We start from the raw sequence: 27328 nt of genomic DNA, 5'->3' as shown, positions 1-27328 counted from the left end.
TTTATTTGGTGTGGATTTATTTCAACATTCCAGCTGTTATTTTGACTTCTTGCTCACTCATGCACTGACAGAGCCAGAAAATCCTCACATGCAGTTCAGATTTCCCAATAAATAATTGAGAGGCTCAGGAGGTCACATAATATTGGTAGTAGGATTGTAATTTGTCTTTAATCACCAATAGGAGGGGGAAAAAACTTTCTTAAATAGAAAAGATTGCTTGAAGATCTTAGTTTTCAGCAGGCAGCATGAGGTGGTGATGGATACACAACTGGTAATTCTGGAACCATGGGGAGATCTGAAATTATCCTTCTCTGTGATCTGTTTATGGCTTTAGTTCTTTGGAGAGATTATTCTCCAGGTAATAATTAAGGTCAAGGTAGGGCTAGACTTGCAGGCTGGGCTGGGAGTTGAGCTCAGGTCTGTTTGCTCTGCTCTGTTTAGAGATGACAGAGGACAGAGACTTCAGTGCCTCTTGTTTGGGGGTTGCCATGGCTTGGATTTCTTCTGTTGCATTTTTAAATTCCATTCATTTACCAGTTTTGCTGTGTTTGCAATGGGCTTCCTTTGCACTGCCTCCAATAAATACCTTGCAGAGGGCACTCATCACTCAGTGTTCCCTCCACTGCCCTTGGAACATTCCTGATGGCTTTGGTAACACTCCATGTACCTTTACTGCATTTCTTATTAGCTTTTGCTCATTCCTCTTGGTGTCCTCAAGTCTGGGGTCAATCTGATATGAGATCCTCTCTTCTATTAATGCAGCACTTAGGGAATCTTGACAGGCAGCTGCTTATTGCCATAGAAACCAGGTTTTCTTGCAGTGATATTTTAGCTGTTGCAGCTTTTTAGTGAAATGAGTGGAATAGAGAAGTGCTGAAGGAAGAAGAAGAGCTTGTCTTTGGAGCTGTAGGAATGTGGAAGGTTTTGCATCACTGTCACCAGTAGCATATATATGCTGTTTATATTTTTATATATGGAATTTTTTTATATATATACTGGGGGTGTATTCATATTCCTTGTGGCCTGTGTCTTTCAGAGAATTGACACTGATTCAATGTTCTGTAGGAAGTTAGAGAAGACAAATGTCTCCCATTAGAAAAATCAGCTGACAGAAGGAATAGTACAACCCACCACAGACACCTGGCAGTGAGGGAGGTTATTTTCCCCTGGACAGAAACAGGGCAGGTAGCTTCTCTGTATTTATAGCCAGAGAAATCTTTTAAAAGGATTAAGTGCAATTGCAGGTTAATCACTGATAAGGTTGTAACGAAAGTAAAAGCAAATAAGCAGGTTTGGGGATTAGACTCAGGTCCAGAAAGAAATTGCAGGATAAATGGAAAGCCCAGTTAAATGGTGTTTAATTAGGAAGCTTGAAATAAAATTAAGCACTTCAACCTTGAAACCTGCAGACCTTAGCCAGCAGGACACTCCTAGTTTGGGAACAGTCTGTAACCCACTTTTTCTGTCTATATATATTTTTTTCCTTTGTGTAGCTCTGCTTTGAGTGACACTTGCATATAAATCTGTCTGAATCCCTTTTGCCTTCCCCTGAAATGGAGCTGATACAAGTCTGGTTTTCTCTGCTCCGAGCACACAGCTCCTTTTTAGTGCAGTAATGGTCCCACTGGAGTTAGCACCCTGAAAAAACACCAGACCACCTTTTGGAAAGGGGCCATACAGAGGCTCACAACCAATAGATGCCCATGGCAGCTCCTGTTAGCAGCAGCTGAGGCTGAGCTCAGGCTCAATGACCTTTCCTTTTCTCATTCTTTCCTCATTTACCTGTTCTGGTTTTGGGATGAAACTTGCCCGCTTTGGTTCATGCCCTAGGGTGAATGTCTAAGGGGGATCTGTGCAGTATCAGGGTTTGGTCATCTGAAGAATTGAAGACTAGAAACCTTTGTTCTTTCATGCAGTTTTCCCTGCTCTTAGAAGTTCCTTGAGGCATGAGAAGAGCTGGAAGTGGAACAGTTAAAGGCTCAAAACTGTTTTCTTGGATAAACTGGAAGAAATTTGAGAAGAAATGTAAACAACTGGGGGAGTGAGATAAATCAGGTCGTGGGGATGCCAGGGAGCACCCCTGCAGCTCTGGGCTGTGACATCCTGGGGACAGCCAGCATGGCCCAGATGGCTTCCCAGGGTTTGCAGATGCTCGTTTTGCAAAGCTGAGCCCAGCAGGACGATCCCTGCTCCCTCCCCTGCTCTGTTTGCCAGCAGTGGTGGGGAGGGCTGGCTCTGCCTCCCGCAGTGGGGTCGATTCTGGGGCTGGGGAGCACCCGGGGCATCCTGGAGCCCCCAGGGATGATCTGGATGTGTCCCAGGGGAGCATCGCCGGGACGGCCCGAATTGGCCCCATGGTGAGCATCCCATGAGCTGCCCCACGATGCCTCAGCAATAAGCAGAGGAATGAAGACCAGCCAGAGCAGTCACTCATTCTAGATAAGAGGCTCTTTTGTGCTGCAGAAATGCCAAAATCACGTGCAAATCCCTCCGCTGCCATGGTTACTGGCCACCGGCAGAGCCGCGGGCAGGCGAGAGAGGCTGTGGCATTGACAGGGCTCCTGCTCCTCCCTTTATAGGGGAAAACCCATAAAAGCTGCATTCTGCCCCCAAAGGGAGGGGAGGTGGCATTGACAGGGCTCCTGCTCCTCCCTTTATAGGGGAAAATCCATAAAAGCTGCATTCTGCCCCAAAAGGGAGGGGAGGCGGCACTGACAGGGCTCCTGCTCTTCCCTTCATAAGTGAAAACCCATAAAAGCTGCATTCTGCCCCAAAAGGGAGGGGAGGTGGCACTGACAGGGCTCCTGCTCTTCCCCTCATAGGTGAAACCCCACAAAGCTGCATTCTGCCCCCAAAGGGAGGGGAGGCGGCTGCAGGGAGCCCTCTCCTCACCTGGCATCCCGATGCTCAGAGCTGCCGATGGAGGCTCTGCCCGGCCGCTGGGCTTTACACTCTGGGTTTTCTGAATTCCTCACTCACAGCCTGAGATATTACTAAAAAAATGAGAAATTGGTGCTGCGGCTTGGGTGGGCAGAGATCAGCTGTGCCCCATTTCCTGTTTTTCTGGCATTAGGAACAGCTTGACCTCTTGGCACTCTTGCTTTTTGCACTAATGCTCTTCTCATTAAAGTGCTTTCCTGAGCACTAATTAGGGCGGTTTTCCTTTTGTAAATTAGCCTGATACGATCTGTGTGTCTTGGCAGACACCCTCGGAGCAGGAACCCAGGGCTTTGCGTTTGATCGCTGTTTATTTTGCAAATCTCCCCAGTTTCAATGTTCTTAACTGCCTTCTAGAAAGTGCTGGCAGGTGGAGATAATTGGGAGGGAAATGGGGCTTTCCAGCTGGCCTGCCTTGAGAAACAGGAGATTTTTTGGTGCTACAGGGGCCTTCCAGTGGGTGGCTGGGTTAATGGGGTGCTGTGGGCACCCAGAAGCTCCTTCCCATCCCATCTTGGCATCCTTGTGCAGGAGGAGCAGGGCTGCAAGGAGAGGCACTGCCTGAACCAACCTCTTAACAGGCAATAGGAAAAAGAAAATCAAATTAACACATTCATTTTCTGCAGTTAAAGCACTTCTTGTGACCACAGGAAACGCTCAGACCCCAAAGCAACCCCAAACCCATCTAGCACTGGGTGTCTGTGGGCAGAGGGAAGTCCACCTGGCCGCCACTGCCCCCACATTGTGGTGTCAGCAATTTGCTGGGACCAATGGTGCTCGGGAGGGGATGGACTTTAATCAGCTCTCGTTTTCCTAATGCGCTGGCAGATGGGAGCAGAGGGCACAGAGCTCTCCCTGTCTCTGGCCACGGATGGGACAGAGCACAAGAGATGGGCTGAGCAATTCAGTGGGGAAGGCAAGGCTGGGTGCAGAAGCCATCCTCTGGCCTGGCTTGCTGGGGAGGCTGGAGCATCCCTGGGCAGCGCCACCACCCTGTCTGCACCAGCACTGGGACCCTCCTGGGACCAGGCACCGTTAGGGACCATCTGCACCACAGCATTTACTGGTCCCCAGTAGGGAGGAACTGCAGGGGGCTGCACTCAGAGACCCCTGAGGCTGGGACAGAGCCAACAAAGCCCCTGATGAAAAGCCAGCGATTTTCCAGTGCTGCTGTGCCAGCCCTGTGGCACCAGGTGTGGGAAAGCACAGGGAAGGATCCCACCCCAGGGAGCTGCTGCCAGCATCAGCCAGCCCAGCTCGCTCCTGGTGCCTGAGAGGGGCTGCCCACAGACCAGACCCCGAGCTCAGGGCCCCTTCCCAGGCTGTGCTGAGCCATGCACACCCTGTGGGTGCTGGCAGGACTGTCCATGCAGGGCTGGAGCAGCAGGAGGAGCAGGATGCAGGCTGTGGAGAGCATCCCTGCCCACGGCGAGGAGCACTGCAGACCCATGGGCACCATGAGGACACTCACCTGTGCAGGAGGATGCTTCCAGAAAAAGTGCCCAGGACCAGGGTTGGCCTGGATGGCTCCACAGGTGAGAGCAGTGGTGGGCGCTGGGGGCAAGCAGGGCATTGTCTGTGTCAAAATCAAAGGCTGGGGATGAAAACCAGCACAATGCCTTTGGGTTGGAGTTGTTTCCATGGAACATGCCTGGATGTTTGCACACAGGCTCTGTGTTTATTTTGCTGTTGCTTCCTGGGGGGTTAATTCAGCTGCACATTTTGTCTGGTGGGCTAAAGATGAAGGTAAGTGAATAGAGATGCCTGAGCCCCAGAGAGCCCTGGTCCCACCTCTGCTGAGGTGGGAGCCCTGGTCCCACCTCTCCCACCCTGAGCCCCAGGGTGCCCTGGCCATGCCTTGCTCCCACCTTGTGTCCCATTTCCTTCTCCATCTCACCCCTCTTGGATGTGCAAACAGATGTGGAAGCCCAGGAAGCTGGCAGCTATTCATTCCACCTCAGCCTGCACAAACCCTGCCTGCACTGCCAGCTTTTCCTTGATGTCTCCTTGTTTTTCCAGTTGGGAGTGATTGCTGAAGGGATCCCCTGGCAGAGAAGACTCAGGTTCACCCTTCACATCCCGTTCACCTCTGAGGCACATGCATGAAAATCTGGGTGTGGGTCTGCTCCTCTCCATGAGGAGGAATTAAATCAGCTCAGGCAGCAGAGTGAAGCGTGTGGCTCTTTAATATTCATTGGGCGTAGATGTAAAACTTTTCTGTTCTAAAATAGCCTTGCACAGCACTGTGCTGCTCCTTCCTCCCTAAACCACAGCAGGAGGCTGGAATTCAGTGTTTCCTTTGCTTGTCTTCTCCAGTTTTCCCTGGCTCAGCCAGGAGGCAGAAGACCCTTACTGGGTGTAAAGCCTGCTTTGAGGACAGATCCCAGCACTGTGGGTGCAGTTTGTAATTCTAGAGTCTGCTGGGAAAGAAGCTTTGAAGCACCAACACAGGAACAAGAAATTTTGCTTTTGTTTTGTAACAGGATGAGTGGCCGTGGTAGTTATGGATCTATTTTTGTGTTAACAAGAAAACATAGTTTTTCCTGTAAAATTTTGGCAGGTAGATTCATGGATCTCTTTGGTGACTCACTCAACTGAGTGCAGTTTTCTTCACCATCTCAATTGCACATTAGAATTAAAAATAAAAAAAACTAAAATTTGGTCACAGTTAGGTCCATAATAATTAAATTACCACGAAATATCCTCCAGTAAGTTAAACTGGAAAAACCTCAGCCTTTTTCCTTGGTGAGTGGGAAGCTGTGATAGCATGGGGTGGGCTGGAATGCTGCAGCTCAGTGTAGATAAAAGCAGGGCCGAGATCACCCAGCAGTGAGTGGAGGCAGTGGGAGCATTCCCCTGGAAATGGGGACTGGATGGAAATGGATTCAGTGCAGTACAACAGACCCTGGGCAGGGCAGGGCAGGGCCCAGGCCGTGGTGCAGGATCTCTGCGGGTGCCCCACTGCTGCCAAGGGGCTCCCTTGTGAGCTCTCTGTGAGCACTGGGACGTTCATTGTCCCCAGCGGGTGTGGGTGATCCAGGGAGGATCCTGATTCCATGCCCCTGGTGCCAGAGCTGCAGAGCAGGGTCGGTCCAGCATCCCAGGGCACAGCCCAGCCCGGGGCCCTGCTGAGCATCCCTGGGGCACGCAAAGGTGACACGGAGCGAGCCCGGGACCCGCGTGCTGTGCCCGTGCCAGGATGGCCTCTCAGGGGGATTCTGCAGAGAGCTGGATATCGAGCAGGCAAAGCCGGTTAGCAGCAAAGCTGTTTAATTCCGCCGGTGAATATCCCCCCTCGTTTGCATATTCATTCCTTTGTTGGGCGCAGCTCTCGCGATGCAGCCGGGATGCAGCTGAGCCCATCGCTCATCACGTTATTTTCCTTTGCATGGCTGCATTTGCTTTATGACCACAGGGACATTTCCCTATTCCCTGCAGAGGCTCTCACTGATTTACCTCTGCCCATGCCTGGATGTTATTAGCAAGCCCTGCATTCCTCCAGCCCCTGCCCCAGCGTAGCACAGCCATTTACTACAGCCCCAAAACTCTGTTTCCTAAATTATTCAGAATTACTGTTTGCTTCGTTCCTTCTCCAAAGACAAGCACACTTTGGAGGGCACTAAAAATAAATGGGTTTGCTGAGAACTGAATCTATTTCTTAAAGAGATGGCTCCCCTCCTTTCTGACTGTGCAGAGGGAAGCCTCCCTTTGCACACCTTGTCACCAGTGTCACCCAGCCAGGGGAACAGGCTCAGTGGCATTGTGGGGGCTTGGCTTCAAGGAGAAAATGAGCACCAGAAGTGGTAAAATTCTTAAAAGGTTCCAATTGCCCACCTGCAGCTTCTATCTTCAGATATTTATTTAGTTAGAAAGAACTGCAGAAAGCACCCAAGGTCCCAAGTGAGGGTCCCAAGGATGCCCTGTAAGCACTGGCTGGGGGAGTGCTGGTGGGCTTCTTCCAGACCAGGAGGAGCAGGATCTCCTCCTGACATGCAGCCATCTTTCCAGTACAGCCAGAATTTTCATTTGCAGGTTGAAACAGCCTGGATGGAATTCACTTGGTGTCAAGCTGCTCCCTCTCTGGGTCTGCTCCAGCCAGCAGGGGCATCCCCCAGCCAGCAGAGAGGGTTTAGCCTCAGCAAGGACACCTCGTGCTTATTCTTAGCCTTGTTTCTAAGAAGTGCTTTATAAGCAGGAGCCTGTGTTGATTAATGCCATGAAACATTAATGACTTAGGAGGTGAGCTGCAGTCCTCCCACAGAGCAGCTCCCCATCCCCAGCAGCCACAGAGGCACAGGATGAGCCCAGAACTGCTCTGCTTAGGCAAGGCCCAGGCATTAAAGCCAAACCCAAGTTGTTCCTGAAGCCAGCTGAAAAATATGACAAAGATAAAAGGTAGGTGAAAGGGAGAAGGAGGCTGAGGTTTGGTTAGATGGTGTGTGTGCACTGAAGTCCGAGATAAGAAATTTGGAAGGGTGAAAGAGTCACCCTCCCAAAGGCTGCTACATCTCACATGGCACTGCCCTGGCTGCCAGCACAGCAGAGCCTTTGTCTGCCTGAATGCAGCAGGTTGAAAAAGGTGTTGCTTTTGCCATTTGCTTGATCTAGAGGAGATTTGCATGGGGCACAGGGGCAGAGCTGAGCCAGGCATGCAGCAGCTCCCAGCTGGAGCAGCCAGATCCTTGGCTGTGGACGGGCTCTGGGCTGCCCTGGGCTGCCCAAACCCAGCCCAACTGGCTCGAGGGGCTTGGCCAAGGTGCTGAGCTGCAGAGACAGCACCACCAGCCGAGGCAGCACCCCAGTGTGTTGGATTTTGGCAGCGATCCTTGGAACACCCCTGCCCAGCTCCTGCTCTCCACCCAGTTCCACACAACCCTATCGCCAGGATCAGGGCCTCGGGGTTGAATTAATGCAACTAGGGAGCTTTAAAATGAGTATTAAATTTCTCAGGAGCATGCTAAGACTTAATTAAAACTCCTGTCATTGTGTGAAATGGCAATGTAGGAATGTAGGAATGTAGGAATGTAGGAATGCAGGGGGCTCTTCCTGCTTTGCAAAGCATTTCATGTCGGCTTGGCAAAGCCGAGAAATCCCCTCACCTCCTCGAGGAGGAGCAAAATTAGAATAATGAGCTGGTTTATAATTAATTGTGCTCTGGGGACACTTTCTCACGCTGTCTGATGCTTCTGGTGGGAATTTTCTACAGGGAGCATCCCAACAGACAATAGGTTTCAGGTATCAGGTGTGCTCTCTCGCCTGCATTCCTAGACCAGGTTATCAGGTTGCTCCAAGGGAGAGTAGGAGGAGTTACATTTTTTCTGGCATTCGGGGGATTTTTTAGCTGTCTTACAGATGTAGGTTAAATATTTGCTCAGGGCAGAACAAACACCCAATACAAAGGGCCCCATTCGGTGATGTGTTTCGATCGCTGGAGCTTCCCTCCATCCAAGTAAAAGGCAAATTAACCTGCCTGACTTCACCACACCACGGCAGCGATGCTTTTCAGCTACAGCACAGGGGCTGGGCTAAAAGCAGAGCTAAACCCGAGCCAAGGTCACTGTCCCCGGGCAGGGTGGTGCTGTCCAGGCAGGGCAGATGTTTTAGCCCTGCTGGTCACGGGTGTTTCGAGCCCTCCCTCTACCTGCTGGCTGTGGCAGGAGGTGCTGCTGGGCCAGCCCCGCTCCTCGGTGCCGCTCCTCTGCCTGCCTGCAAAGCGGCATTTCTAAAAATACCTCCGGCGATGTCGTCAGCCGGTGCTCGCTCAGGTCACGGAGACGTGACAGCCAAGGGAAGGAGGATGGGAGAGCATCGCTGGGGACCAGGCTGAGCTTATCCCAGCCAGCGTGGGTGAATCCCTGCAGAGAGGGGGCACGGGCAGGGCACCTGCTGCCTGCAGCCCCCCAGAATGTCCAGCAGCAAGTGGGCATCCCCTGGATCCACAGTGCTGCCTTGAGCCAAAGAGTGCAGGGAAAGGGAGCTGGTACCCGGCCGGCAGCCAGAGTAACCCCACCTCTGGATCCCTGGAGAGCCTGCTCCTGGTGTGCTGGGCCTGCCAGAGAGCCACGCTGCCCTTGCCAAAGACAGCCCAGCAGCTGGGAGGGCTGGGTTTTGTACTGCTCACAGGTGACTGTTTGAATAGGGCTGTTGGCACGGAACCCTTCCTGCAGCTCAGATTTTGTTCCATGCTTATTCATTGAGTTATTCTTCTAAACTGAGGAATTCATGCATGTGCCTGCTTAATGTAGACTCACTTGATGTAATTGATACAACTTATGTGCTTTGCATAATTGCAATACCATTAAAAACCTGAAGCATTCAAAAGCCAGGAAATTACTTCCCAGTTAAAGTAAATTACATAAACATTTATTTTACTCTTTACAGCTCATAAATGAAGTCAGCCATGATATGGCTTTACAGTTGCTATCAGAAAGGGGAAAGTAACTTTCTGTGTGTCAATATTATCCCCAAACCAGCCTCAGGAGCTGCACAGATAATGGGTTACTCATGCAAATTAGACACTGCTTAGGGCCTCTGTGGGTAAATGTATGTGGATATGGCTGTGTGTCTATAGGCACACACACCTCTATCCATCCATGCCAGGATCCATGCTGGGAATGCCAATAAACCTCTGATGAAGAGGGGGAGGCTGGGAGGTTTTCACTGGCTGCAGGGGAATGGCAAATGCAGTGCAGAGCTGGAGGCAGCTGCCAGGCCAGGATGGCATTGGCTTCTCAGGGGCAAGTTTCTGTGCCAGGGGCATGGGGACATGGAGGTGACCCTTCACAGCGCCCTCTCTCTGGGCTGAGTGCCTAGAGCAGCCTGTCCCCCCCAACACCAGTGGCTGCTTGTCACCCCTCACCACGGGGCTGGCTGGTGACAGGGAGTGGAGCTGTGTCTCCTGGGGGGTCTCTGAGCTTGTCCAAGAGGGACAGGCAGGATGAAAGGACAAGGTTGAATCCTGCTCCAAACCTGGCCAGGAGTGAGCAAAAGGCTGGGACTGAGCGTGGTGAGATCAGAGGTGCAGAACACGTGGTCTGAGGGGAGCACAGCACGGGGCTGGCATCAAACCCTCCTTTCCCAAGGGACACCACTCCTGCGTGCCCAGACCCACGTGGGACACAGGTCTGGCTGCCATCAGGTGTGCAGATGTGAGCCATGGGCACGGGGCACCTGCTGCCACCACCAAGGATGCCAAGTTCAGCTCTGGTATGGGGAATATCCAGTACTGCCAGTTCATTACCCTGAACCAGTCATGAGTGACTCGTGTCACCCAAACCAGCCATTACTGCGAGGGCTGTGTGTGCAATACAGGGAGGCAGGTACAAATCACACCCTAAAAATTCATATATGTTATATTTAAAACAGGATCTTCTGTTGCCTTTCCGACACCAGGGTTTTTGTAGAGGTCTTGGCACACGAGGCTGTTCTCTCCATGCCTCTGGGTTAGAAAAGGGTTGTTTTTCATGTGATATCCGTGTCCCTGAGCCCAAAGAGCCTGGGGTGCCAGCTGGCATTGCTCCCCGGGGATGTTTGGGAGCAGTGGGGAGGTGGCAGAGTGTCAGGGGGGCATAGTTTGGGTAGGCAGGTCCTTGGTGTGTAGGACATCAGCACCACTGTCCCCATGGTCCCCCAAGGTCCCCGAGATGAGTGATGCCAGGAGGGGTGCACAGGTGGGGGGCAGTTACACTGGGACTCCCTGGAGAGCTCGGGCTTGGGGTGGGAATGGCAGAGACACACGGGGAGTACCCGGGGCACACCGGGAGTACCCGGGGCACACCGGGAGTACCCGGGGCACACCGGGAGCCCCAGCGCTATAGCAAGGGAGGCTCAGGGGAGCACGGCCGGGGCGGGCTGCCCTGAGAAGGGCCCGGGGAGCACCGGGGCTCCCCTGTGCTGCCAGGGTTCCGGCCAGAGGGGCCGGGGTGCCCCGGGGACGCGCCGGGAGCCCACGGCAGCCGCCCGGGCCGCGCTCCCGGAGCCGGTGCGGGAAGGGGAGCCCCGCCTCCGCCGCCGTCGGGGGTTTCACGCGTTTCCGTGGTAACGGGTGCGGGGCGGAGCTCGGCGCTTCCGTTACCGAAGCGCCCGGGAAGGCGGGGACGGGCCGGGGCTGTGCCGGGTGCCCCGCTGCTGCCGCCGCCGCCGCCCCGCGCCCGGTGAGTGGCCCCGCGGGGCGGCACCGGCACCGCCGGCACCGGGGAACCGGGCTGGACCGGGCAGGACCGGGGCTCCCTTTGTCTGCGGGCTGGGAGCGCTGGCACGGAGCGCGGCGAGAGCGCGGCTCCCGTTAACCCGCGGCGGGCGGCGCCACCGGCACCGGGACCGGGGCTGCGCGGAACGGGGCTGCGCCTCCGGCACCGGGACCGGGGCTGCGCGGAGCGGGGCTGCGCCTCCGGGACCGGCACCGGGACCGCCCCGCTGCAGGTCCCGCCCGCCCGGAGCCGCCGGTCGGGAGAACAAGGGACCCCACGGTGGGCTGGGCGGCTCCCCGTCCCGTTCCCCGCCGGAGCGGCCCCGGTGAGGAGCGGCGAGTGCGGAGCGGAGCGGGCGGTGCCGTGCGGGGCATTGTGTGCACCGAGATGCGGTGGGTGCGGTGCCGCCCGGCTGCGGGGCTGCCCCTGGTCCCGGAGTTCCTAACTCCCTAAAGTCAGCCCCAGCCCGAGGTTAGGAGGGGCCTGGAGAGGCTTCAGGAGTGAGTAAATTAATTACAGACACCGTTTATGTCACATCCGCTGGGAGCACGGAGGGAGCCCGGGGCTGTCGCCTTTTCGGGAGCAAAAAACGGGATTGATGCAACTTCCTGCGGGTTTCGGGAGTCGGAGCTGGTGTTACCGCCGTGTTTTGCTCCAGAACGTCCCGCTGGGATTTACAGCTGGACACTGAGACCGGCTGAGATGTCCGTCCTTGCGCTTCTCCGCAGAGGTGCTGCTGTGCTCGGGACCCCCGTGCCATGATCACATCCCGCTCCGCCTGGCACCTGGGATCCGGGCCCTCCGCCGGAGCCGCCTGGAACACCAAGGACCTTGCCCCGGACGGTGAGTACAGCACGGTGGCTTGTCCCTTGTCCTCGCCCCTTGGGGCTCAGCCTGCTGCACTCACGCCCTGCTCGCTGGGGAAGGAGAGGCTGGGAACAGGCCAGCCTGCATTTTTCACATTTCTTTCCGGATGAAGGTCAAGATTTGAGAAACGGGGACTCAGAAGCAGGCACAAAGCTCTGGGCAGCCTGCTGGTGAGAGGAGAGGGCTGCCTCCATCTCCCTGCTGGCCCTTCTGAGCGGGAATCGTAGGGAGAAAGGTTAAAATTTAACATGTAAGACAGAAAACAGAGTGATCTGCATGACCTGCCTGAATGCAGGCCCTTTGCCTTTTCCCAGCCTTGGCTCCTTGGAAAGGTTCCTTGTCCCTCCTTGGCACATGGACCCCATGGGTGAGTTTAGCTGGAGTTTGCTCTGTGGAGGCTGAGCTGCTTTGCAGGCAGCTCAGCCTGCAGCTGCCTGCCCCAACCTGCAGCCACTTGCTGGGAAACAGCCCTTCCCTTCCCATCTCCCTCACCAATGGTGCTGAATGGGGCTTGGCAAAGGGGGAGGCTGAACCCCCCGATTTGAACTTCTTTTGCTCTTGGCTTCAGCATTTGCCTTCATCCCTCCGTGCTGGCAGACACTTCTCTGGGCACAGCTTCTTCTCTGGCACTCAGGCCAGTCCAGCCAAATGCTGGTTGGCACCAAAGCCTCCAAAACCAGGGTTTTCAGCTCATTTCTGTGCCCAACGGCTGCTGCTGCCCGTGCCAGGATGGGGAAATCACCTCCTGTTATCCAGCACTTTGGAAATGCTCGATTTTCATGGCGTGTGCAAAATGTTATGAATAATTAGAGGCTGGGAAGAAGTCCAGAGTGGTGGACTAACTTCATAAGGGCACATCTCCCTCTGGACATTGGTTCCACCTTTGGCCCAACTTCCTCTGTGTGGTTTTAGGGGGAAAAAGGCTGCATTATTGAGGTTTGATTTGTGAGCGATTGATTTTTTCCCTGCCAGCTGGAGAAGAGATTTGGCCACCCGCAATGGTCACAGCACTTGTGGCAGACAGGCTGGGGGGCAGAGGGTCCCCAAGCAGTGGGATGGAGCCCTTGCCACCTGCTTTGCCTGTAGCAGAAGAGGGGACAGCCATGGGAGAAGGCTCCTTGGGTTGCTGTTTCCTTCTGTGTGGCTCAGCAGGACAGGGAAGTGCTGCCCTGGCTGCTTTCGGGTTTGGCTGCCTGACAAATGAAGGAAATATTTGGGGGCAGTGGAGGGAGGTGAAGCCGCCAGGGTCCGTCTGTCTGGTTTTGGTGATGCAAGCTGGCTTTGGCAGCTTTGCCAAGATAGGATCGTAGGAAGTGGAGCAGCTTGGCCAGGGGTAGAGCTGGGATATCCCTGGTGGGGGCACGGACCTGGTCCTGCCAAGGCAGACGGAAGCTACACCCTGAATTCTCATTACTAGTCATTGGCAACCAGTCTCCGCCCCCCGGAGGGCTAATTTTTCAAATTAACATAATTAACATTTTTAATAAAAGTCATGCGCTGTCTCTGCCACGCTGGTGTGGTGGCAGCAGCAGGGAGGAGGAGGGTTTGCTGAGCTGGCCGAAGGCTGTGTCTGTGCTGGGCTCCCAGGTGGATCCAGTGATGCTCTTTGCTCCCTCTCAGGCCGTGGGCAGGACAGGCTCGGCGCTGGGGGCGGAGCAGGCGCCGCTCCCCGGGCTCCTCTGCTGCCGGCGCTGCTTCACCATAAAATCCTCAGCGTGAGCTGGCCGGACACTGCAAACCCCCGTGGGCTCTGCCGGGTACTGCAGGTGAGGAATGTCGAGCCAGCCATGGCATGTACGGGGAGGGCAGTTTTAGGGTGATGGGGAGGGTGCCCTGCACCCATCTGGGCCGTCCAGGTGGGAGCCAGCTTGTTCCCTCCCTCACCACAACCAGGTTGTGTCTGGAGGCCAGCAGCGTGTGCCTGGGTGGAGGGAAAAGCATCTCTGGGGAGTGAAAAGGCATCAATGGGGAACACTGCTCATAACAGAATAGCATTTCTGGGTCACTTATGGGTCATGCTGGCAGGAGAGCTCAAGGCAGAGGTGGGATAAGAAAATGCAGGGCCATGAGGTGGTGTTTGCCAGTGGGATGGAGGAGAAGGAGGTGGCAGGGTGCCACGGCCAGGGACAGTGTCGGGACACCACGTACTGGTGTAGCTGCCACGAGTTCATTCCAGGCTTCAGGCAAATCATTCAAATTCCCCTTCTTTGAAAAGAAGGAAAACACCTTCTTATCACACGGCAGCCTCAATGAATTCCCTTCGGCAAAACCCCTCTGGAGTCTCAGATGCAGAGGCACCGCAGACACGCAACTTCTCCAGGAGGATGCTGCCACCTCCTTCCAAATTACTCCCAAATTACTGGCATGTACCAAGTATCTGCCCCTCTGCTGGAACGAGGTTTCCCCAGCATCGCTGGCCTGTGGGGTGATGCCACAGGCTCTGAGATAAGATTTGAGAAAGAAAAGGCATTATTGAGCAGGGTGAGCTTGGCTGATCATCCCCTTTTATAGCAGCCTTATGAAAGCTCCTTTCAGATTTCTTCTGATTTTTTTTGAGTTCCATCACAAGGCATGAGCCATGCCTCCAAGTCAGAGTCTCTTTCTTTTGAAGGCCATAGGGAGAAAAATAAGAAATATTCAGTACAGGTGTGTGGCCAGGCTGAGCAAAGTTTTTTATGTGGAGAACTAAAAACATGATAAGTTCATCGTGGCAGCTTCCCAACACAGAGCTCCCTTGGAGGGAGGGTTTCCCCAAGCTCTGCTGTTCTGTCTTCTGCACTTCCCGCCCTGCTCACTCCTCCTGGCCAGCCCTGGGTGGTGCCAGCTGCTGGCACCGTGTCCAGCCCGGTGTGGCTGTCACTGTCTCAGCTCCCTGACCTGTTTGTGCCACAGGCCCTGCGGGACACGACGTGCAAGCGGCGGGAGGAGCCGCGGCACCGGGCCCCGGCCACGGCCACGGAGGAGGAGCCGCCCGCAGCCCCCCGTGAGCCAGGGGCGGTGCAGGCAGCCTCCACCATGAACCTGGAGAAAACAGGTGAGGGGAGAGCAGGGATGCAGTGCTGGGTGCTCAGGGCCTGGAGGGATGGGATGGAATGGGATGGGATGGGATGGGATGGGATGGAAGGAGGGCTTGGTATCTGCCTGTGGGTATCGAGGAAACCTCTCCTCTGTTGGGGTGCATGTAGATGTGTGGCTGAGCTCACTGTGGGAACAGGGCACAGGAGAAATCCAACACCAGCCAGCTGCTGGCTGCTGACAGGGACTGATGAATTATTGAGCTGGATGAACAGAGCAGGTGAGCTCTGATGAACCTGCTGCTGTTTCCTCCTTCTTAAGGAAAATGTAACGTGTGTGGAAACGCTTGCAGCGTGCGTGGCTGTGCCAGGATGGGGAAATCCCAAAGTCCCATAGTCTCCTGTCTTTTTTGGTCAGGATTGGATTGTGTGAGATTGTCAGGACACATCTCGGGAGCTGCTCCTGGCCTGGTCCCCAGCTGCATCCCAGAGCAGCTCCTGAGGTGGGGTAGTGGCTGGGAAGGGGCAGGGGTGCAGGAGAAAGGGGGTCAGGGTCTGATTGGCAGTGGTAACAGGGCAGAGCTGAGGAACAGGTGTCTTTCCGAATTTTGCAAATTTCTGCATTTTGGAAAGCAGGAGGGTCACTGTGCTCCCTGCCTGCCACGCTCAGACCACCCATGGCCACCAGCACATCTGCCCAGGGGGAGATGTAACACAGAGCTGGTCGGCATCTCCTCTCCCATGATGCTGTCACAGGAAGAAGGTGCTGGAGTGTGGAGGAAGGCATGATCTGAGGGGGATTTTCCTGCCTGGCAGTTTGACTTGCAGCTGAGTGTTGCAGCTCTCAACCTGGCTCTGCCTTGGGTCTCAGCCCAGGATTAGTGTGAATGATGTGTGCAGACATGCAGTGTGTCCACAGGAGCCTGGTGCTTCCTGGAATTTTGTCTTACCCCTGCACACTCCCCAGGGGATGAAAGCTGGTGTTCCTGGCAACTTTGGAGATTTTGGGGTGGGACTTTTGGTTTTTGTTTGGGATTTTTATGTGTTGATTTTAAAGAGAAGACCACGGTCCTCTGCCTGAGCTGGGCTGAGCTTCCAGCATGGAAAGAAAGAAAAGCCAGCAGTGCTGTTTTAGGGTGTCCAGCCCATGGCAGGAAGACAAAACCTGTTGATCACTTCTGCAACCACTGCTGGATAAGTCCCATGGCATGCAGTCAGCAGCAGAGTTGTGGTTTGGTCCCAGCACTTCATCTTTTTGCAGGTTATGCTGCCTCCTTAACTCCATTTAGGGGTAGAAAATCTGACTCACAGACAAAAAAATCTCTTTTTGCATTCAGGACGTTTCCCATGAAGCAGGCAGCATCTCCCCACAGGCAGCACAAGCGATTCCCAGCAGCAGCTCCTGCCTGTGAAACCTCAGGTTTCTGGTGGCAGCAGCTGAAATCCACAGCAGGCAGGGAAGGGCGCCGGGCAGCCGGGATCCTGTCCGTCAGTCCTGCCGCCTCATCCCACACTGGGGATGAGTCACGCCAGCTCATTGCTTCTTGGGAACTACCAGGTCATTTGGTAGGCTCTGATGTACGGCCAGGTTGGCTTCTGTCAGCACTGGTGGCTCTATTAACATGCAGAAAGTGATGTTTAAAATAATACTAGGAAGGTTAGAAAGCCAAACACACAAGGATTAGGCAATATGGCCATTCAGGGTACCTGTATAATTTAAATTTTGCTTCCATTATGTTTGTGTGTAATGACGCAGACGTTAATGACATGATCACACACTGCTTTTCCACGGGCACCTGCTCATTCAGAAGAAAGGATGCTGGGGTGAATCAGCGTCCTGCTGAGGGCAGTTGTTATCTGAGCGAGGCAGCAGCATTGCAGTGTGTGATGGGGCTGGGTCACGCTGCACTGCTGTGGGCAGCTGCTCTGTGCTGTGGCCTGGGATGCTCTGCTGGCACCAGCAAATCCCTCTGGCTCCCACCCAGCTGGACCCCAGTGCTGGCCAGGCCTGCTCTGGTGAGCACCTTGGCACTCAGGATGCACCTCTGACACGTCACTGCGTTCTCTGGGACCTGTGCAAGTCCAGTTTCCTGCGTTCCCATCTGCAGCTCAGCCCCTGGGGACTCCCATGGCTGGCATTCTGCTCCCCAGCGAGGTGGCTGTGTCCTGACCAGCTCCATCTTTGCTCATGCTGCAGGAGGGAGGCTCTGTGGTGGGAAACGTGCCAGCCTGTCCACGGCCCGGCCCTTCCCCGTGATCCAGGAGGTGATGGCCTCCATGGCACATCTGCAGAAGGAGAAGCTGCGGCTGCAGGAGGAGCTGCTGGAGCTGCAGGAGAAACTCACTGCCCAGGAGAACAACGAGCTCTCCCTCTCTCTCCAGCTGCAAGGCCAGGTATGAAGGGGACAGGGTGACACAAGGGGGTTCATCAAGGTTTTCAGCCTCAGGCTGTGGCTTGGCTGGAGCTCTGTGGCAGTTGGTGATGGCTGCACTTGGAAGGAGCATAGGATCTCCATCATTGAGCATCTTCTTCACTGGGTGCCCCTGAGCACCAGCTTTGGCTGTGCCTCCCTTGGGATGCTTGCAGTCCCCAGTGACACTGCAATAGTGCTGACAAGGCTGTGTGGCTCTGTGGACATGACATGGCCAGGAGGGCTTTGAGCATCAGGATGCAGCTCTGCAGTAGTCATCCATCCACTTAGCACAGGACGGCTGCCATGGGGTCTGCTTGTTAGCCTGACCTAGAAGTTTAATTCTAGGGACTTTCAGCAGGTGGAAAGTGAATGTGAAGGCACAGAATTGTCTGATGAAGGTTCAGGTTTTGGCCACTGTGACACACTCCCCCAAAACCACCTCCTGCACTGATGCAGGCGCATCCTCAGCACAAGTACTTGGGTCGTCTCAGGGACATGGAAATTTTGGCTGCTCGTAAAGAGATTTGCATGTGGCTGTTGTGGAAGCTGTTACAGTCAGGTTCTGCTTGTTCCACGGGTGTCAAAAGGAGGAGGTAATTGTCCTGCATTTGGTTGGCATCCTCTGCATGACACAAGCGTGAGCGCAGCGGGATCTGGCCCTGCGCTCACCACTTCGGCAGCAGGCGCAGCCGGCGCCAGCCGGAGCCAAGAGCTGCCCCAAACTTCCAAAGCTCTGGGATGGCCGGGCCACGGCTCGAGCCAGACCCAGCTGCCAAAGAGTCCCTGTCACGTCCAGAGAGCAGGATGCAGCTGGAGATGCCCGAGCAGGTAGGGGAAGGAGGAACATTGACGGCACAGGGGATGGTGGGCAGGCTGCGGCGTGTGTGCCGGCTGATCGGGCTGGCGGCTTTCCCGGAACAAGCCGCGACTCTTTTCTTCTCAGTACCTCCCCTCCCTTAAAAATACTTATAAAAATAGCTTAATAATCTCCTTCAGTGGATATGGAGATGGGGTTTTCCCACTCAGGCGCTCACTCGGCCCCCAGCCAGAGCCAGGGAGATTTGCTGTGGAAGGAGCGGGATCCCGATCCTGGCTGGGAGCGGTTGCTGTTCCCCACCTGTAGCTGGGGTGCTCCAGCTCCCAGCTGTGCCAAATGCAGGGCACACAGAGGGGCTGCCCACTCTGCTGCCATCTCTGCAAGGGTGTGGCTGAATAATTTACCAGATTAATTACAGCCCCATGTCAGCACATCTGCATTGGTTATTAATCAGCAGTTCCTAAATTATGGTCCATGGAGAGCCAGTTGCTGGCTGGTTATTGGGATGGGGCAATACCCAGGCGTGTCCCAGAGAGGGCTTTGGTGGCTTTCTGGAGTGGGGAAACTGGGAGCTGGGCTGGGATCTGGGGGATGGTGGTCAAGTGAGGGACAGAGCAGGTGGGTAAACCCCACTATGACACAGCCCATGAGACTGCTGGCTTTACCATGCACTCACTGCTGCTGTTTATTCCAATAACTGCAGATTTTGGGAGAGCTTCACTGGTCTCTGCACAAAAAAAGGTTGAAGATTTTTGAGATCCATTTGGTTTTGCAGGGAGGGCAGCCTGGTTACATGAGATGGGCAGATGCCCAGATGGGGGTTGATGGAGAGCTTCATCCCATGGGACTCAGACATGTGGCCTTCTTGAAGAGCTCTTGCTCCCTCTTTGTACCAAGATAACTTTCCTAGAAAGAAAAATAGAGAAGGTAGAGCAAAGCTGGTTGTGAGGGCAGGACAAGGCACTTCTGGCTCTTCAAGCACAGTTATGGATGGGTTTGTTTTTTCCCTTCTCCGAAGACGATGCCTTTTTATTTTTTTAATAATTGTTTCTGCTAGTGCTCAACATGGACAAATTATACCCGTGGTTGAACAAGGTCAAAGCAAAGCTTTCATTAATGCTCATTTTAATCTGCTCGTGTGAATCAGGTGCTCAGAGCCAGGTGGAAAATTAAAGCATAACAAAAGTGTGAGCCAGACTGGACATGTGTGGCTGGGGCAGCACCGCAGGGTCTCCTCCAGAAGCTGCTGAGGTGCCTCCTGGTTAACCTGGTCTGTGTTGACAGGTGGAAACTCTGAAGGAAAAGCTCCTGGAGCAGGCACAGGAGATCAGCCGGCTGCGCTCGGAGCTGGTGAGCTGCCACTGGGATGGGACTGAGCCACCCCTGCCCTGAGGGACGCTGGAGCTCTGGGTCACTGAGAGGAAGAGGGAACACGGGGTGGGCAGAGAAGGATTAAACCTCCCCAGGGTCACAGTTTGGACCATGCAGGCCAAGAGACACTGAGGAACAAAAATGTGGGATTTTCTGTGCAATGCAATGCGGCACTGGTGACCCTGGGGCTCTCACCCTGTGGGTGGGAATTGAAAGCCCCTCTGTGGGTTGGGGCTCCCTGGGGGCAGCAGGAGGCTCATCAATGCAGCAGGCTGAGTGATTCCCAAAGGGCAGGCAGGGACTCCCAGGGAATGGCACACTGGGGGCTGGAGGATCCCTGGGGGCAGCTGGCTGGGGTGCGTGGCGATTCCATGTCCTCTCCCATCCACTCCAGGGTGGCACCGATGCGGAGAAGCACCGGGACTTGCTGGCGGCCGAGAACGAGCGCCTGCGGCAGGAGATGAAAGCGCTGGAGGGGGAGCTGCAGCGGCAGCAGCAGGCACCGTGCCGCGACTGCCCCCACCTGCAGGTGACTCGCCGGTGGTGGCAGTGGTGGTGGCAGGGTGACGGGCACCTGTGGGTGACACGGCCCTGGCTGTCCTGTCCTTGCCAGGAGAACGCTGAGCTGCAGGAGCAGCTGTCCCAGCTGCAGCGGGAGGCAGAGGAGACGCGGGCCAGGCTGGTGGAGCTGGACCTGGAGGTGCAGCAGAAGACGAACCGCCTGGCTGAGGTGGAGCTGCGCCTCAAGGACTCCCTGGCTGAGAGAGCCGAGGAGGAGGAGAGGCTCAGCCGGCGGCTGCGGGACAGCCAGGAGACCATTGCCAGCCTCAAGTCCCAGCCCCAGCAGATTAAGGTGAGCTCTCCATTTTTCCTGGTTGGGCTGGATGCTTTGCAGTGCCCGGTAGGTGCCCTGCAAGTGCCACCTGTCTTTCTACCCTGAGCGCATCAGCATAGCACCATGATTTTCTAAATTATCTCCCCCTGGGCCAGCAACAGTTCCATCCCAGGCCCTTCAGGTGCTGTTTCCCCAGCACACCCCATCTGTGGGCGCTTTCCCCTGCAGTACATCATCAAGACGGTGGAGGTGGAGTCAGCCAAGGTAAAACAAGCCCTGTGCGAGACCCAGTCCCGAAACCAGTACCTGCAGGAGCAGGTGGGGATGCAGAAGCAGGTGTTGAAGGAGATGGAGCAGCAGCTGCAGAGCTCCCAGAAGACAGAGGCTCAGCTCCGAGCTCAGGTCTGAGTGTGACTCCCCCCTCATTCTCTGCCTGCCTGGTGCTTGCCAGGTTATACGGTGTGGCAGTGGGTGGGTGCTCACTCAGTGTCATCCCCCACTGCTCCTCTCCCAGATCATGATGTATGAGGCTGAGCTGGAGCGAGCCCATGGGCAGATGCTGGAGGAGATGCAGGCGATGGAGGACGAGAAGAACCATGCCATTGAAGAGGCATTTTCCCGTGCGCAGGTGGAGATGAAGGCGGTGCATGAGAACCTGGCAGGTGAGGAGGGTGCAAGGGGCTGGCAGGGTTGCCTGACTGGTGTTGGGGTGTCACCATCTGCCCCTCACCCTGCCTCACACCCGCAGGTGTCCGGACCAACCTGCTGACGCTGCAGCCGGCGCTGCGCACCCTCACCCACGACTACAACAGCCTGAAGCGTCAGGTCCGCGACTTCCCCCTGCTTCTCCAGGAGACCCTGCGCAGTGCCAGGGCCGAGGTGAGCCCCCCAGGACCACCACCCAGCACCCTCCATGCAGGTGGAGGTGCTGGGGGCTCACTGAGCCTCTGTTCTCCGCTGTCCCCAGATTAGCCAGGCCATCGAGGAGGTGCACAGCACCAACCGGGAGCTGCTGCGCAAGTACCGGCGGGAGCTGCAGCTCCGCAAGAAGTGTCACAACGAGCTGGTGCGGCTCAAAGGTGTGCGGGGTGTGGTGTCCCTGAGGTGGGACAGCAGGGACACAGGAGTGTCCCCATAAGCTGGTTGGGTTGGCTGCAGGATGCTTCAGCCCACCCCGTGTTTGATGGCTGACTCCCTGCTTCTCTCCTCCAAGGAAACATCCGTGTTTTTGGGAGAGTCCGCCCCATCACAAAAGAGGATGGGGAGGGCCCCGAGGCAGCCAATGCTGTGACCTTTGATGCTGACGATGACGCTGTCCTGCACCTCCTGCACAAGGGGAAGCAGGTGTCCTTTGAGCTGGATAAGGTCTTCCCCCCACAAGCGTCCCAGGAGGAGGTGGGTGCTACTGTCCACTGCTGGTGTGAGGGGGGCAGGCAGCCACCTTCTCCTCACTCTCCCCTGTCTCCCCCAGGTGTTTCAGGAGGTTCAAGCCCTGGTCACCTCCTGCATTGATGGCTACAATGTCTGCATCTTTGCCTATGGGCAGACAGGGGCAGGAAAAACCTACACAATGGAGGTGAGTTTGCTTGGCTTTGTTTCCAGCTTCTTGCTTGGCTTCCCACCCTGCAGTGCCCAGTCTCCATCACCGAGGCTGGTGGTCAGCTCAGACCTGGTGTGCTCTGGTGATGGTCACTGCTGCTCTACATCATCCCCCTGGGCTTTGCTTCTGCTCAGAAAAAATACAGAATAAAATGCCAAAGGGTGTTTTTTCCCTGTTTGTCACCTCAATTCTTCAGGGGACGGCTGCAAACCCAGGGATCAACCAGCGGGCCCTGCAGCTCCTCTTCTCTGAGGTGCGGGGCAAAGCGGCCGACTGGGACTACACCATCACCGTCAGCGCCGCCGAGATCTACAACGAGGCACTCAGGTACGGGGACGGGCAAGAAGCTTTTTGGACATCACCCCACGCTGCTCTCCCCCACATCCCTCCACCCCTTCCTAGGCCTCACAGCTTGTCCCAGGGCACTGCATTTGGCCCTGCAAGGATTTATTTTTAATTTATTTGGTGCACACTGCCCTTCCCATGAGCTCCATCGCTTGCACAGGCTCCCAGCTGTGCCATCACTCCCACTCTCTGACCCTGATGCAGTGGTGGGGGCATCTCCTTCTCCTCCCTTTCCCTGCCCACAGACACTATATTTAGGAATTTGTAACTGGGAGCTGAAAGCATGAGAAATATTTTCCTTCCTAGTCCAGCCACAGGAGGGGAGGAGCCTGGGTTCTCATCCATGAGAGTAACTGGGAACAGGGATGGGAGTGGGGTCTGAGCTGGGTGAGAGGAGGCACATGGGAGCCAAGAGAGTTGAGGTCTGTAAATAGGATGTGCAGCTTTCCCGGGAAGAGATGGCTGCTCTGGCAGTGCTGGCACACAGCCCTGAGCCATGGAATGGATGCCAGCACTCCCTTGGGATGGGAATGATAACGAGTGCCCCTTTGCCCAGGGACTTGCTGGGGAAGGAGCCGCAGGAGAAGCTGGAGATCAAGCTGTGCCCTGATGGCAGCGGGCAGCTCTACGTGCCCGGGCTCACCGAGTTCAGGGTGCAGAGCGTGGAGGACATCAACAAGGTGTGGGGACATGGGGGCAGCGGGCACAGGAGGGTGCCAGCAGGGGTGCAGTGAACTGGGGAGGGGTCTTTGGTGTGTGACTCCTGGATTTGGGAGCATTTCTGAAGCCATGGGGAGCAACAGAGACCAAAATAGGTCCCTGGGTGTGATGTGACGGTCACTGTCCCATGGGATGAGCCACAGGGGGTTAAAAATAAAAGCGTGGGGCCCAGAGAGTTCCTGAGGGATTAGTGGGGTGCGGCTGTCACCGCAGTGCCCTGCCTGTCACCCCTGCCTTTGGTGCATCACCCAGGCTGAGACCTGACAGGGGTCATTACCCTGCTGGCCCAGCACCCCGTGGGGGGCTGATGCTCAGGTTACATCCCTGGATCACAGGGGATTTGTGGTGGGGCTGAGGCGGGTTGGCCTCACCCCCTCAACTCCCCGGGCTCCCTCAGGTCTTCGAGTTTGGCCACATCAAGCGGGTGACGGAGTGCACCAACCTGAACGAGCACAGCTCTCGCTCCCACGCCCTCCTCATCGTCACCGTCCGCGGCCTGGACCGCAGCACGGGGCTCCGCACCACAGGTGGGTGTCCCACAGCAAACCCTCACCAGGGCACCTGGGCTGTGCCATCCCAGGGGTCTGTAGGGCTGGGTGCCAGCGATGGGGTTTGGCTGTGTGCCCTCAGGGAAGCTGAACCTGGTGGACCTGGCGGGCTCGGAGCGGGTCGGGCGGTCGGGCGCGGAGGGCAGCCGGCTCCGCGAGGCGCAGCACATCAACAAGTCCCTGTCAGCGCTGGGCGATGTCATCTATGCCCTGCGCTCCCGCCAGGGCCACGTGCCCTTCCGCAACTCCAAGCTGACCTACCTGCTGCAGGACTCGCTCAGCGGTGACAGCAAGACCCTCATGATGGTGCAGGTAGGGGCTGTGACTATCCCCACAGGCAGTCACTGATTTCTGAGCCCCTTCTCGCCCCAGTGGGAGGGAGGCTGGAATCAAGGGATGGGCCTCACCCATGGTGAGCAGTCTGCAATCATGGTGCCAGTGAAAGCTCTCTCCCTGTCTCTGCACCCTAGACAAGGCCAAGGAGTGGGGAATTAACTCAGAGGTCCACAATCCTGCCCTCCCTGCCTGCATGTGGATGCTATCCCTATGGGCAGCATTATACAACCTCTTCCTATATTGCCATCTCCCCATCCCCTCTCTTTCTGAGAGGATTTTAAGCTCTGGTAGCTTCTCCAGCCCTGCCCTGTGACCCCCCACTCCCAGCTGCTGGGACCCACACTGAGCCCTGGAGGGCTGCCTGAGCCCCTGCACCTGCCACAGCTATTCCTGGCTGCCCCTCACACTGGGGCAGTTGGTGACAGGGAATCCAGCTGGCTCAGACACCAGGGATGGACGGGGCTAGCCTGGGAGGGGCAGGTTAATAATAGCATCTCACCGGCCAGCAGCAGCAGGTTTTGCAGGGGGGAGCCCCCGGGGTGCACAGGCAGCTGCCAGGGTGACTTCGTGTCTCTCCCCCCTGAGCACAGGTCTCCCCTGCTGAGAAGAACACCAGTGAGACGCTGTGCTCCCTCAAGTTTGCCGAGAGGGTTCGCTCTGTGGAGCTGGGTCCTGTCTCCCGCAAGGCTGAGCTGGGCTCCTGGCCCAGCCAGGAGCACCTGGAGGTACTCAAGATATGCTGGTGCCCTTCACCCTCACCCCAGGGATTGCCCCTGTTTTGGTCCCACATGTCATCCCCAGAGTGTTGGATTTTCCCCTAGAGCCACCCCCATTGGGGACAATCACTTGGTGGGATGCAGGTTGTCCCCACACTGCAGTGTCCAGCCAATGCTGCCACCTTGGTTGTTCCAAGCCCTGTTTTGCAGCAGCCCCATGGTACCCCCTGAGAACATTTGGGCACCACTACCCAGGCATGAACTATCTGCCTGTGAGCCCATGCCCATTCCTTCCCTCTGGGGCCTGGCCTGGGCTGACCCTGGGGCTGTGTCCCCTCTCCTCCCAGGGTGACTCGCCGGGTTCCTCAGCACCTGCAGGCCGGGGCCATGCATCCCCCAGCCCAGGGCAGCTCTCCAGTCGCTCTGCCTCCATCCGCAGGAAGCTCCACACCTCAGGTGGGTGGTGGGACAGCTTGAGAGCCCAGACAGAGTCCCTCTGTCCCAGGAGGCTCCAGCCAACAGCCCATGGCAAAGCCTGCAGTGGGGAGTACAGAGCAGCTCTACAGAGCTCTCTAGTTAATAGCTAGCTCATTAGTTAATAGCTAATTAGCCATGGTTAGCACTTCCCCAAGAGTGCCCTGGTTCAAAGGCACTGCTGATGGCTCGGGGGGGGGGCAAGGGGAGGGCAATGCCAGCAGGCTGAACCTCTTTCCCCTTCGATTTCAGCCTGACTTAGGGGCAGCCGTGGCTGCCAGGTGAGTGCCTGCCGCTGGTGCTGGTGGAGGGCTCTGCTTTCACCCCGCTCCCCACACAGGGCAGGGCTGCTGGACTGTGCAGGGATGTTCCTGGGAATGCTTGTGGTACCACCTCCTGCTACAATGCCACCAGACAGGCCTGGGGCACTGGTGGCTGTGCCCCTGCCTGCTGTCACCTATACATCTCTCTCCTCAGGGAAGCTGAGGCCCATCCCCCTGTGATGAGTGCCAGCCATGGCATCCAACCTGCTGCAGGACCCAGCCCCTCACAGTGACACAGAGACGGCTACTGGAAGACATGAAGGCTTTGGTGCTGTTCCCTTGGCCACCAGGACCCATGACCAGAGGGTGATGGCACCTCTTACCATGAGCAGCACGGGGTCAGGGTCTCCCAGCAGCCATGCCCCCCTCTAAGGGTAGGGGACAGTGGTGCTGGGCAGAGATCTGCCCCCTCGGATGCTCAGCTGTGTGAGTTTATTTTTGCTGGACAGATGTTTTTAGCCAGAGCAGGGAGCTGCTGGGTGCTCCCTCCATCTCTCCAGCTTTGCTTTTACAATGAGATCTAGCTGGAACGGGTGCACAGAGCCAGACCAGTCCCTGGTCCTGCCTCTGCTACTGCCACAGGCCCATCCTGGCCACAGCTCCTGCAAGACTGCATCTGGACAGCTGCCCAGTGTCTTTCACAGCACTTCCTCCAAGTTAAGAAATCCCAGCAGCTCTGTTCCCTGTCAGTGTCTCAAGCCCTGTTGTTGCATGAAGGCCCCCGGTGCTGTGCATGAGCTGAGCTGCTGCCAGGGCCCCACGCTGGCTGCCTGTGGTACCTGGCACCAGGGGGGATGGAGCAGTCTCAAATGAAGCTATTGTAAAGTTATTTACCAGTTGTCTTGTCAAGAGAGATCACAGTGTGGTCGAGATGAAAGTGTTTGAAATATTTATACTTGTTTACATGGTCTTGGAATGGAAAAGTAGTGGAAAACAAACAAAAAGACCCCAAACCTCCAGTCCAAAAGCCTCTTGGCTTATGTATGGGGATGGTGGTTGGCAGGGGCATGGGAGGGGATGACACTGCCCTTGGACCTCTCAAGACCCACTGTGGGTACATTTCCTCCTGCTGCAAGCCCCTGCTGGATGCACTGATGGCTCTTTCCACCACTCTCTCCTCTCGCGCTTCCACAGCGTATTCTATTTAAAAACAAAAAAGGGAAAAATAAATTTAGCCTTTTGTAAGATTAGATGTTTCTATGTATTTTAATAATTAAAAAATACCCTGTTTTGTAACAAAACTTATTTTAAATAAACTCTTAAAGCTAGTCCTCCTGTGCTGCACTGTTCTTGAACCCTGCTTGAGGAGGGGTGGGTGCTTCTTCCCTCCTCCCATAGGACTGGAAAAGCCCATCATATCTTTCTCCTTGCAGCTGCTCCTGGGGCCAGCCTGGCAGCACAGTCCCCACCCCAATTTGCAGCTATCAGGCTCCTGCAATTAGTGGGAGAGCAGTGGTTAAATCCAAAGTGAGTCCCAATGTGCCCATGTCCTGCCCCACCTTGTGCTGCCCCACCTCACATCCCAGCAATAGGCTGGTGGCTGGCAGAGTCTTTTCACACCTCATGGGGGTCCAGGCATGGGATTATCACCAGATAAAGCAGGAAGCAGCTGCAGAGCAGGAGGACACACACCCTGTGAGTGTCCTGGTGCTCGAAGCAGGCAGCACTCACCGTCAGTCCTGATGTGGCTCAGTGCAAGGGCCTCTTGCTGTACAAGCCACTTTTGGAGCCACCTCCTCCAGAGCCACAGAGCAGAGCAGGCACTCCCCTTTGTTCCCAAAAGGTGACTGTTTGGATGAAGCATCAGCAATGTGGGGACTGG

The 27328-nt window shown here is 55.8% G+C and overlaps 1 protein-coding gene across 4 annotated transcripts; it reads left to right on the top strand.

Moving 5' to 3' along the window:
• The first annotated feature begins 10948 nt into the window (after positions 1-10948).
• KIFC3 (kinesin family member C3) lies at positions 10949-26774 on the top strand. Of its 4 annotated transcripts, none has more exons than XM_071440702.1 (21): positions 10949-11090; positions 11855-11969; positions 13614-13759; positions 14886-15027; positions 17205-17401; positions 19523-19588; positions 20004-20138; positions 20223-20462; positions 20673-20846; positions 20959-21106; positions 21193-21323; positions 21412-21523; positions 21658-21839; positions 21916-22020; positions 22241-22371; positions 22946-23069; positions 23507-23636; positions 23740-23969; positions 24584-24718; positions 25057-25165; positions 25661-26774. In XM_071440702.1, exons 2-21 carry the CDS (start codon positions 11885-11887, stop codon positions 25684-25686), a joined length of 2748 nt encoding a protein of 915 aa, XP_071296803.1. In that variant the 5' UTR covers positions 10949-11090; positions 11855-11884; the 3' UTR covers positions 25687-26774. The 4 variants fall into 4 exon arrangements, with proteins under 4 accessions (XP_071296803.1, XP_071296802.1, XP_071296799.1 ...); XM_071440701.1 differs by lacking the exon at positions 10949-11090 and adding an exon at positions 11097-11451; XM_071440698.1 differs by lacking the exon at positions 10949-11090 and adding an exon at positions 11305-11626.
• The last annotated feature ends 554 nt before the right edge of the window (positions 26775-27328 follow it).

The sequence above is a fragment of the Agelaius tricolor genome, unplaced genomic scaffold, assembly GCF_023055355.1.
Source record: "Agelaius tricolor isolate 1412-34295 unplaced genomic scaffold, bAgeTri1.0.p SCAF_15, whole genome shotgun sequence".
NCBI classification, from domain to species: domain Eukaryota; kingdom Metazoa; phylum Chordata; class Aves; order Passeriformes; family Icteridae; genus Agelaius; species Agelaius tricolor.
This window is presented reverse-complemented; position numbering and strand designations above follow the sequence as displayed.

What these genes read in the sequence shown, in the direction of transcription:
- KIFC3 (XM_071440702.1), top strand. Translation starts at nt 11,885, where the DNA reads ATGATCACATCCCGCTCCGCCTGGCACCTGGGATCCGGGCCCTCCGCC. An exon ending in GGCTCTGCCGGGTACTGCAG is followed by an intron (nt 13,760 to 14,885) that starts GTGAGGAATGTC and finishes TTTGTGCCACAG; the next exon opens with GCCCTGCGGGACACGACGTG. An exon ending in CTCTCCAGCTGCAAGGCCAG is followed by an intron (nt 17,402 to 19,522) that starts GTATGAAGGGGA and finishes CTGTGTTGACAG; the next exon opens with GTGGAAACTCTGAAGGAAAA.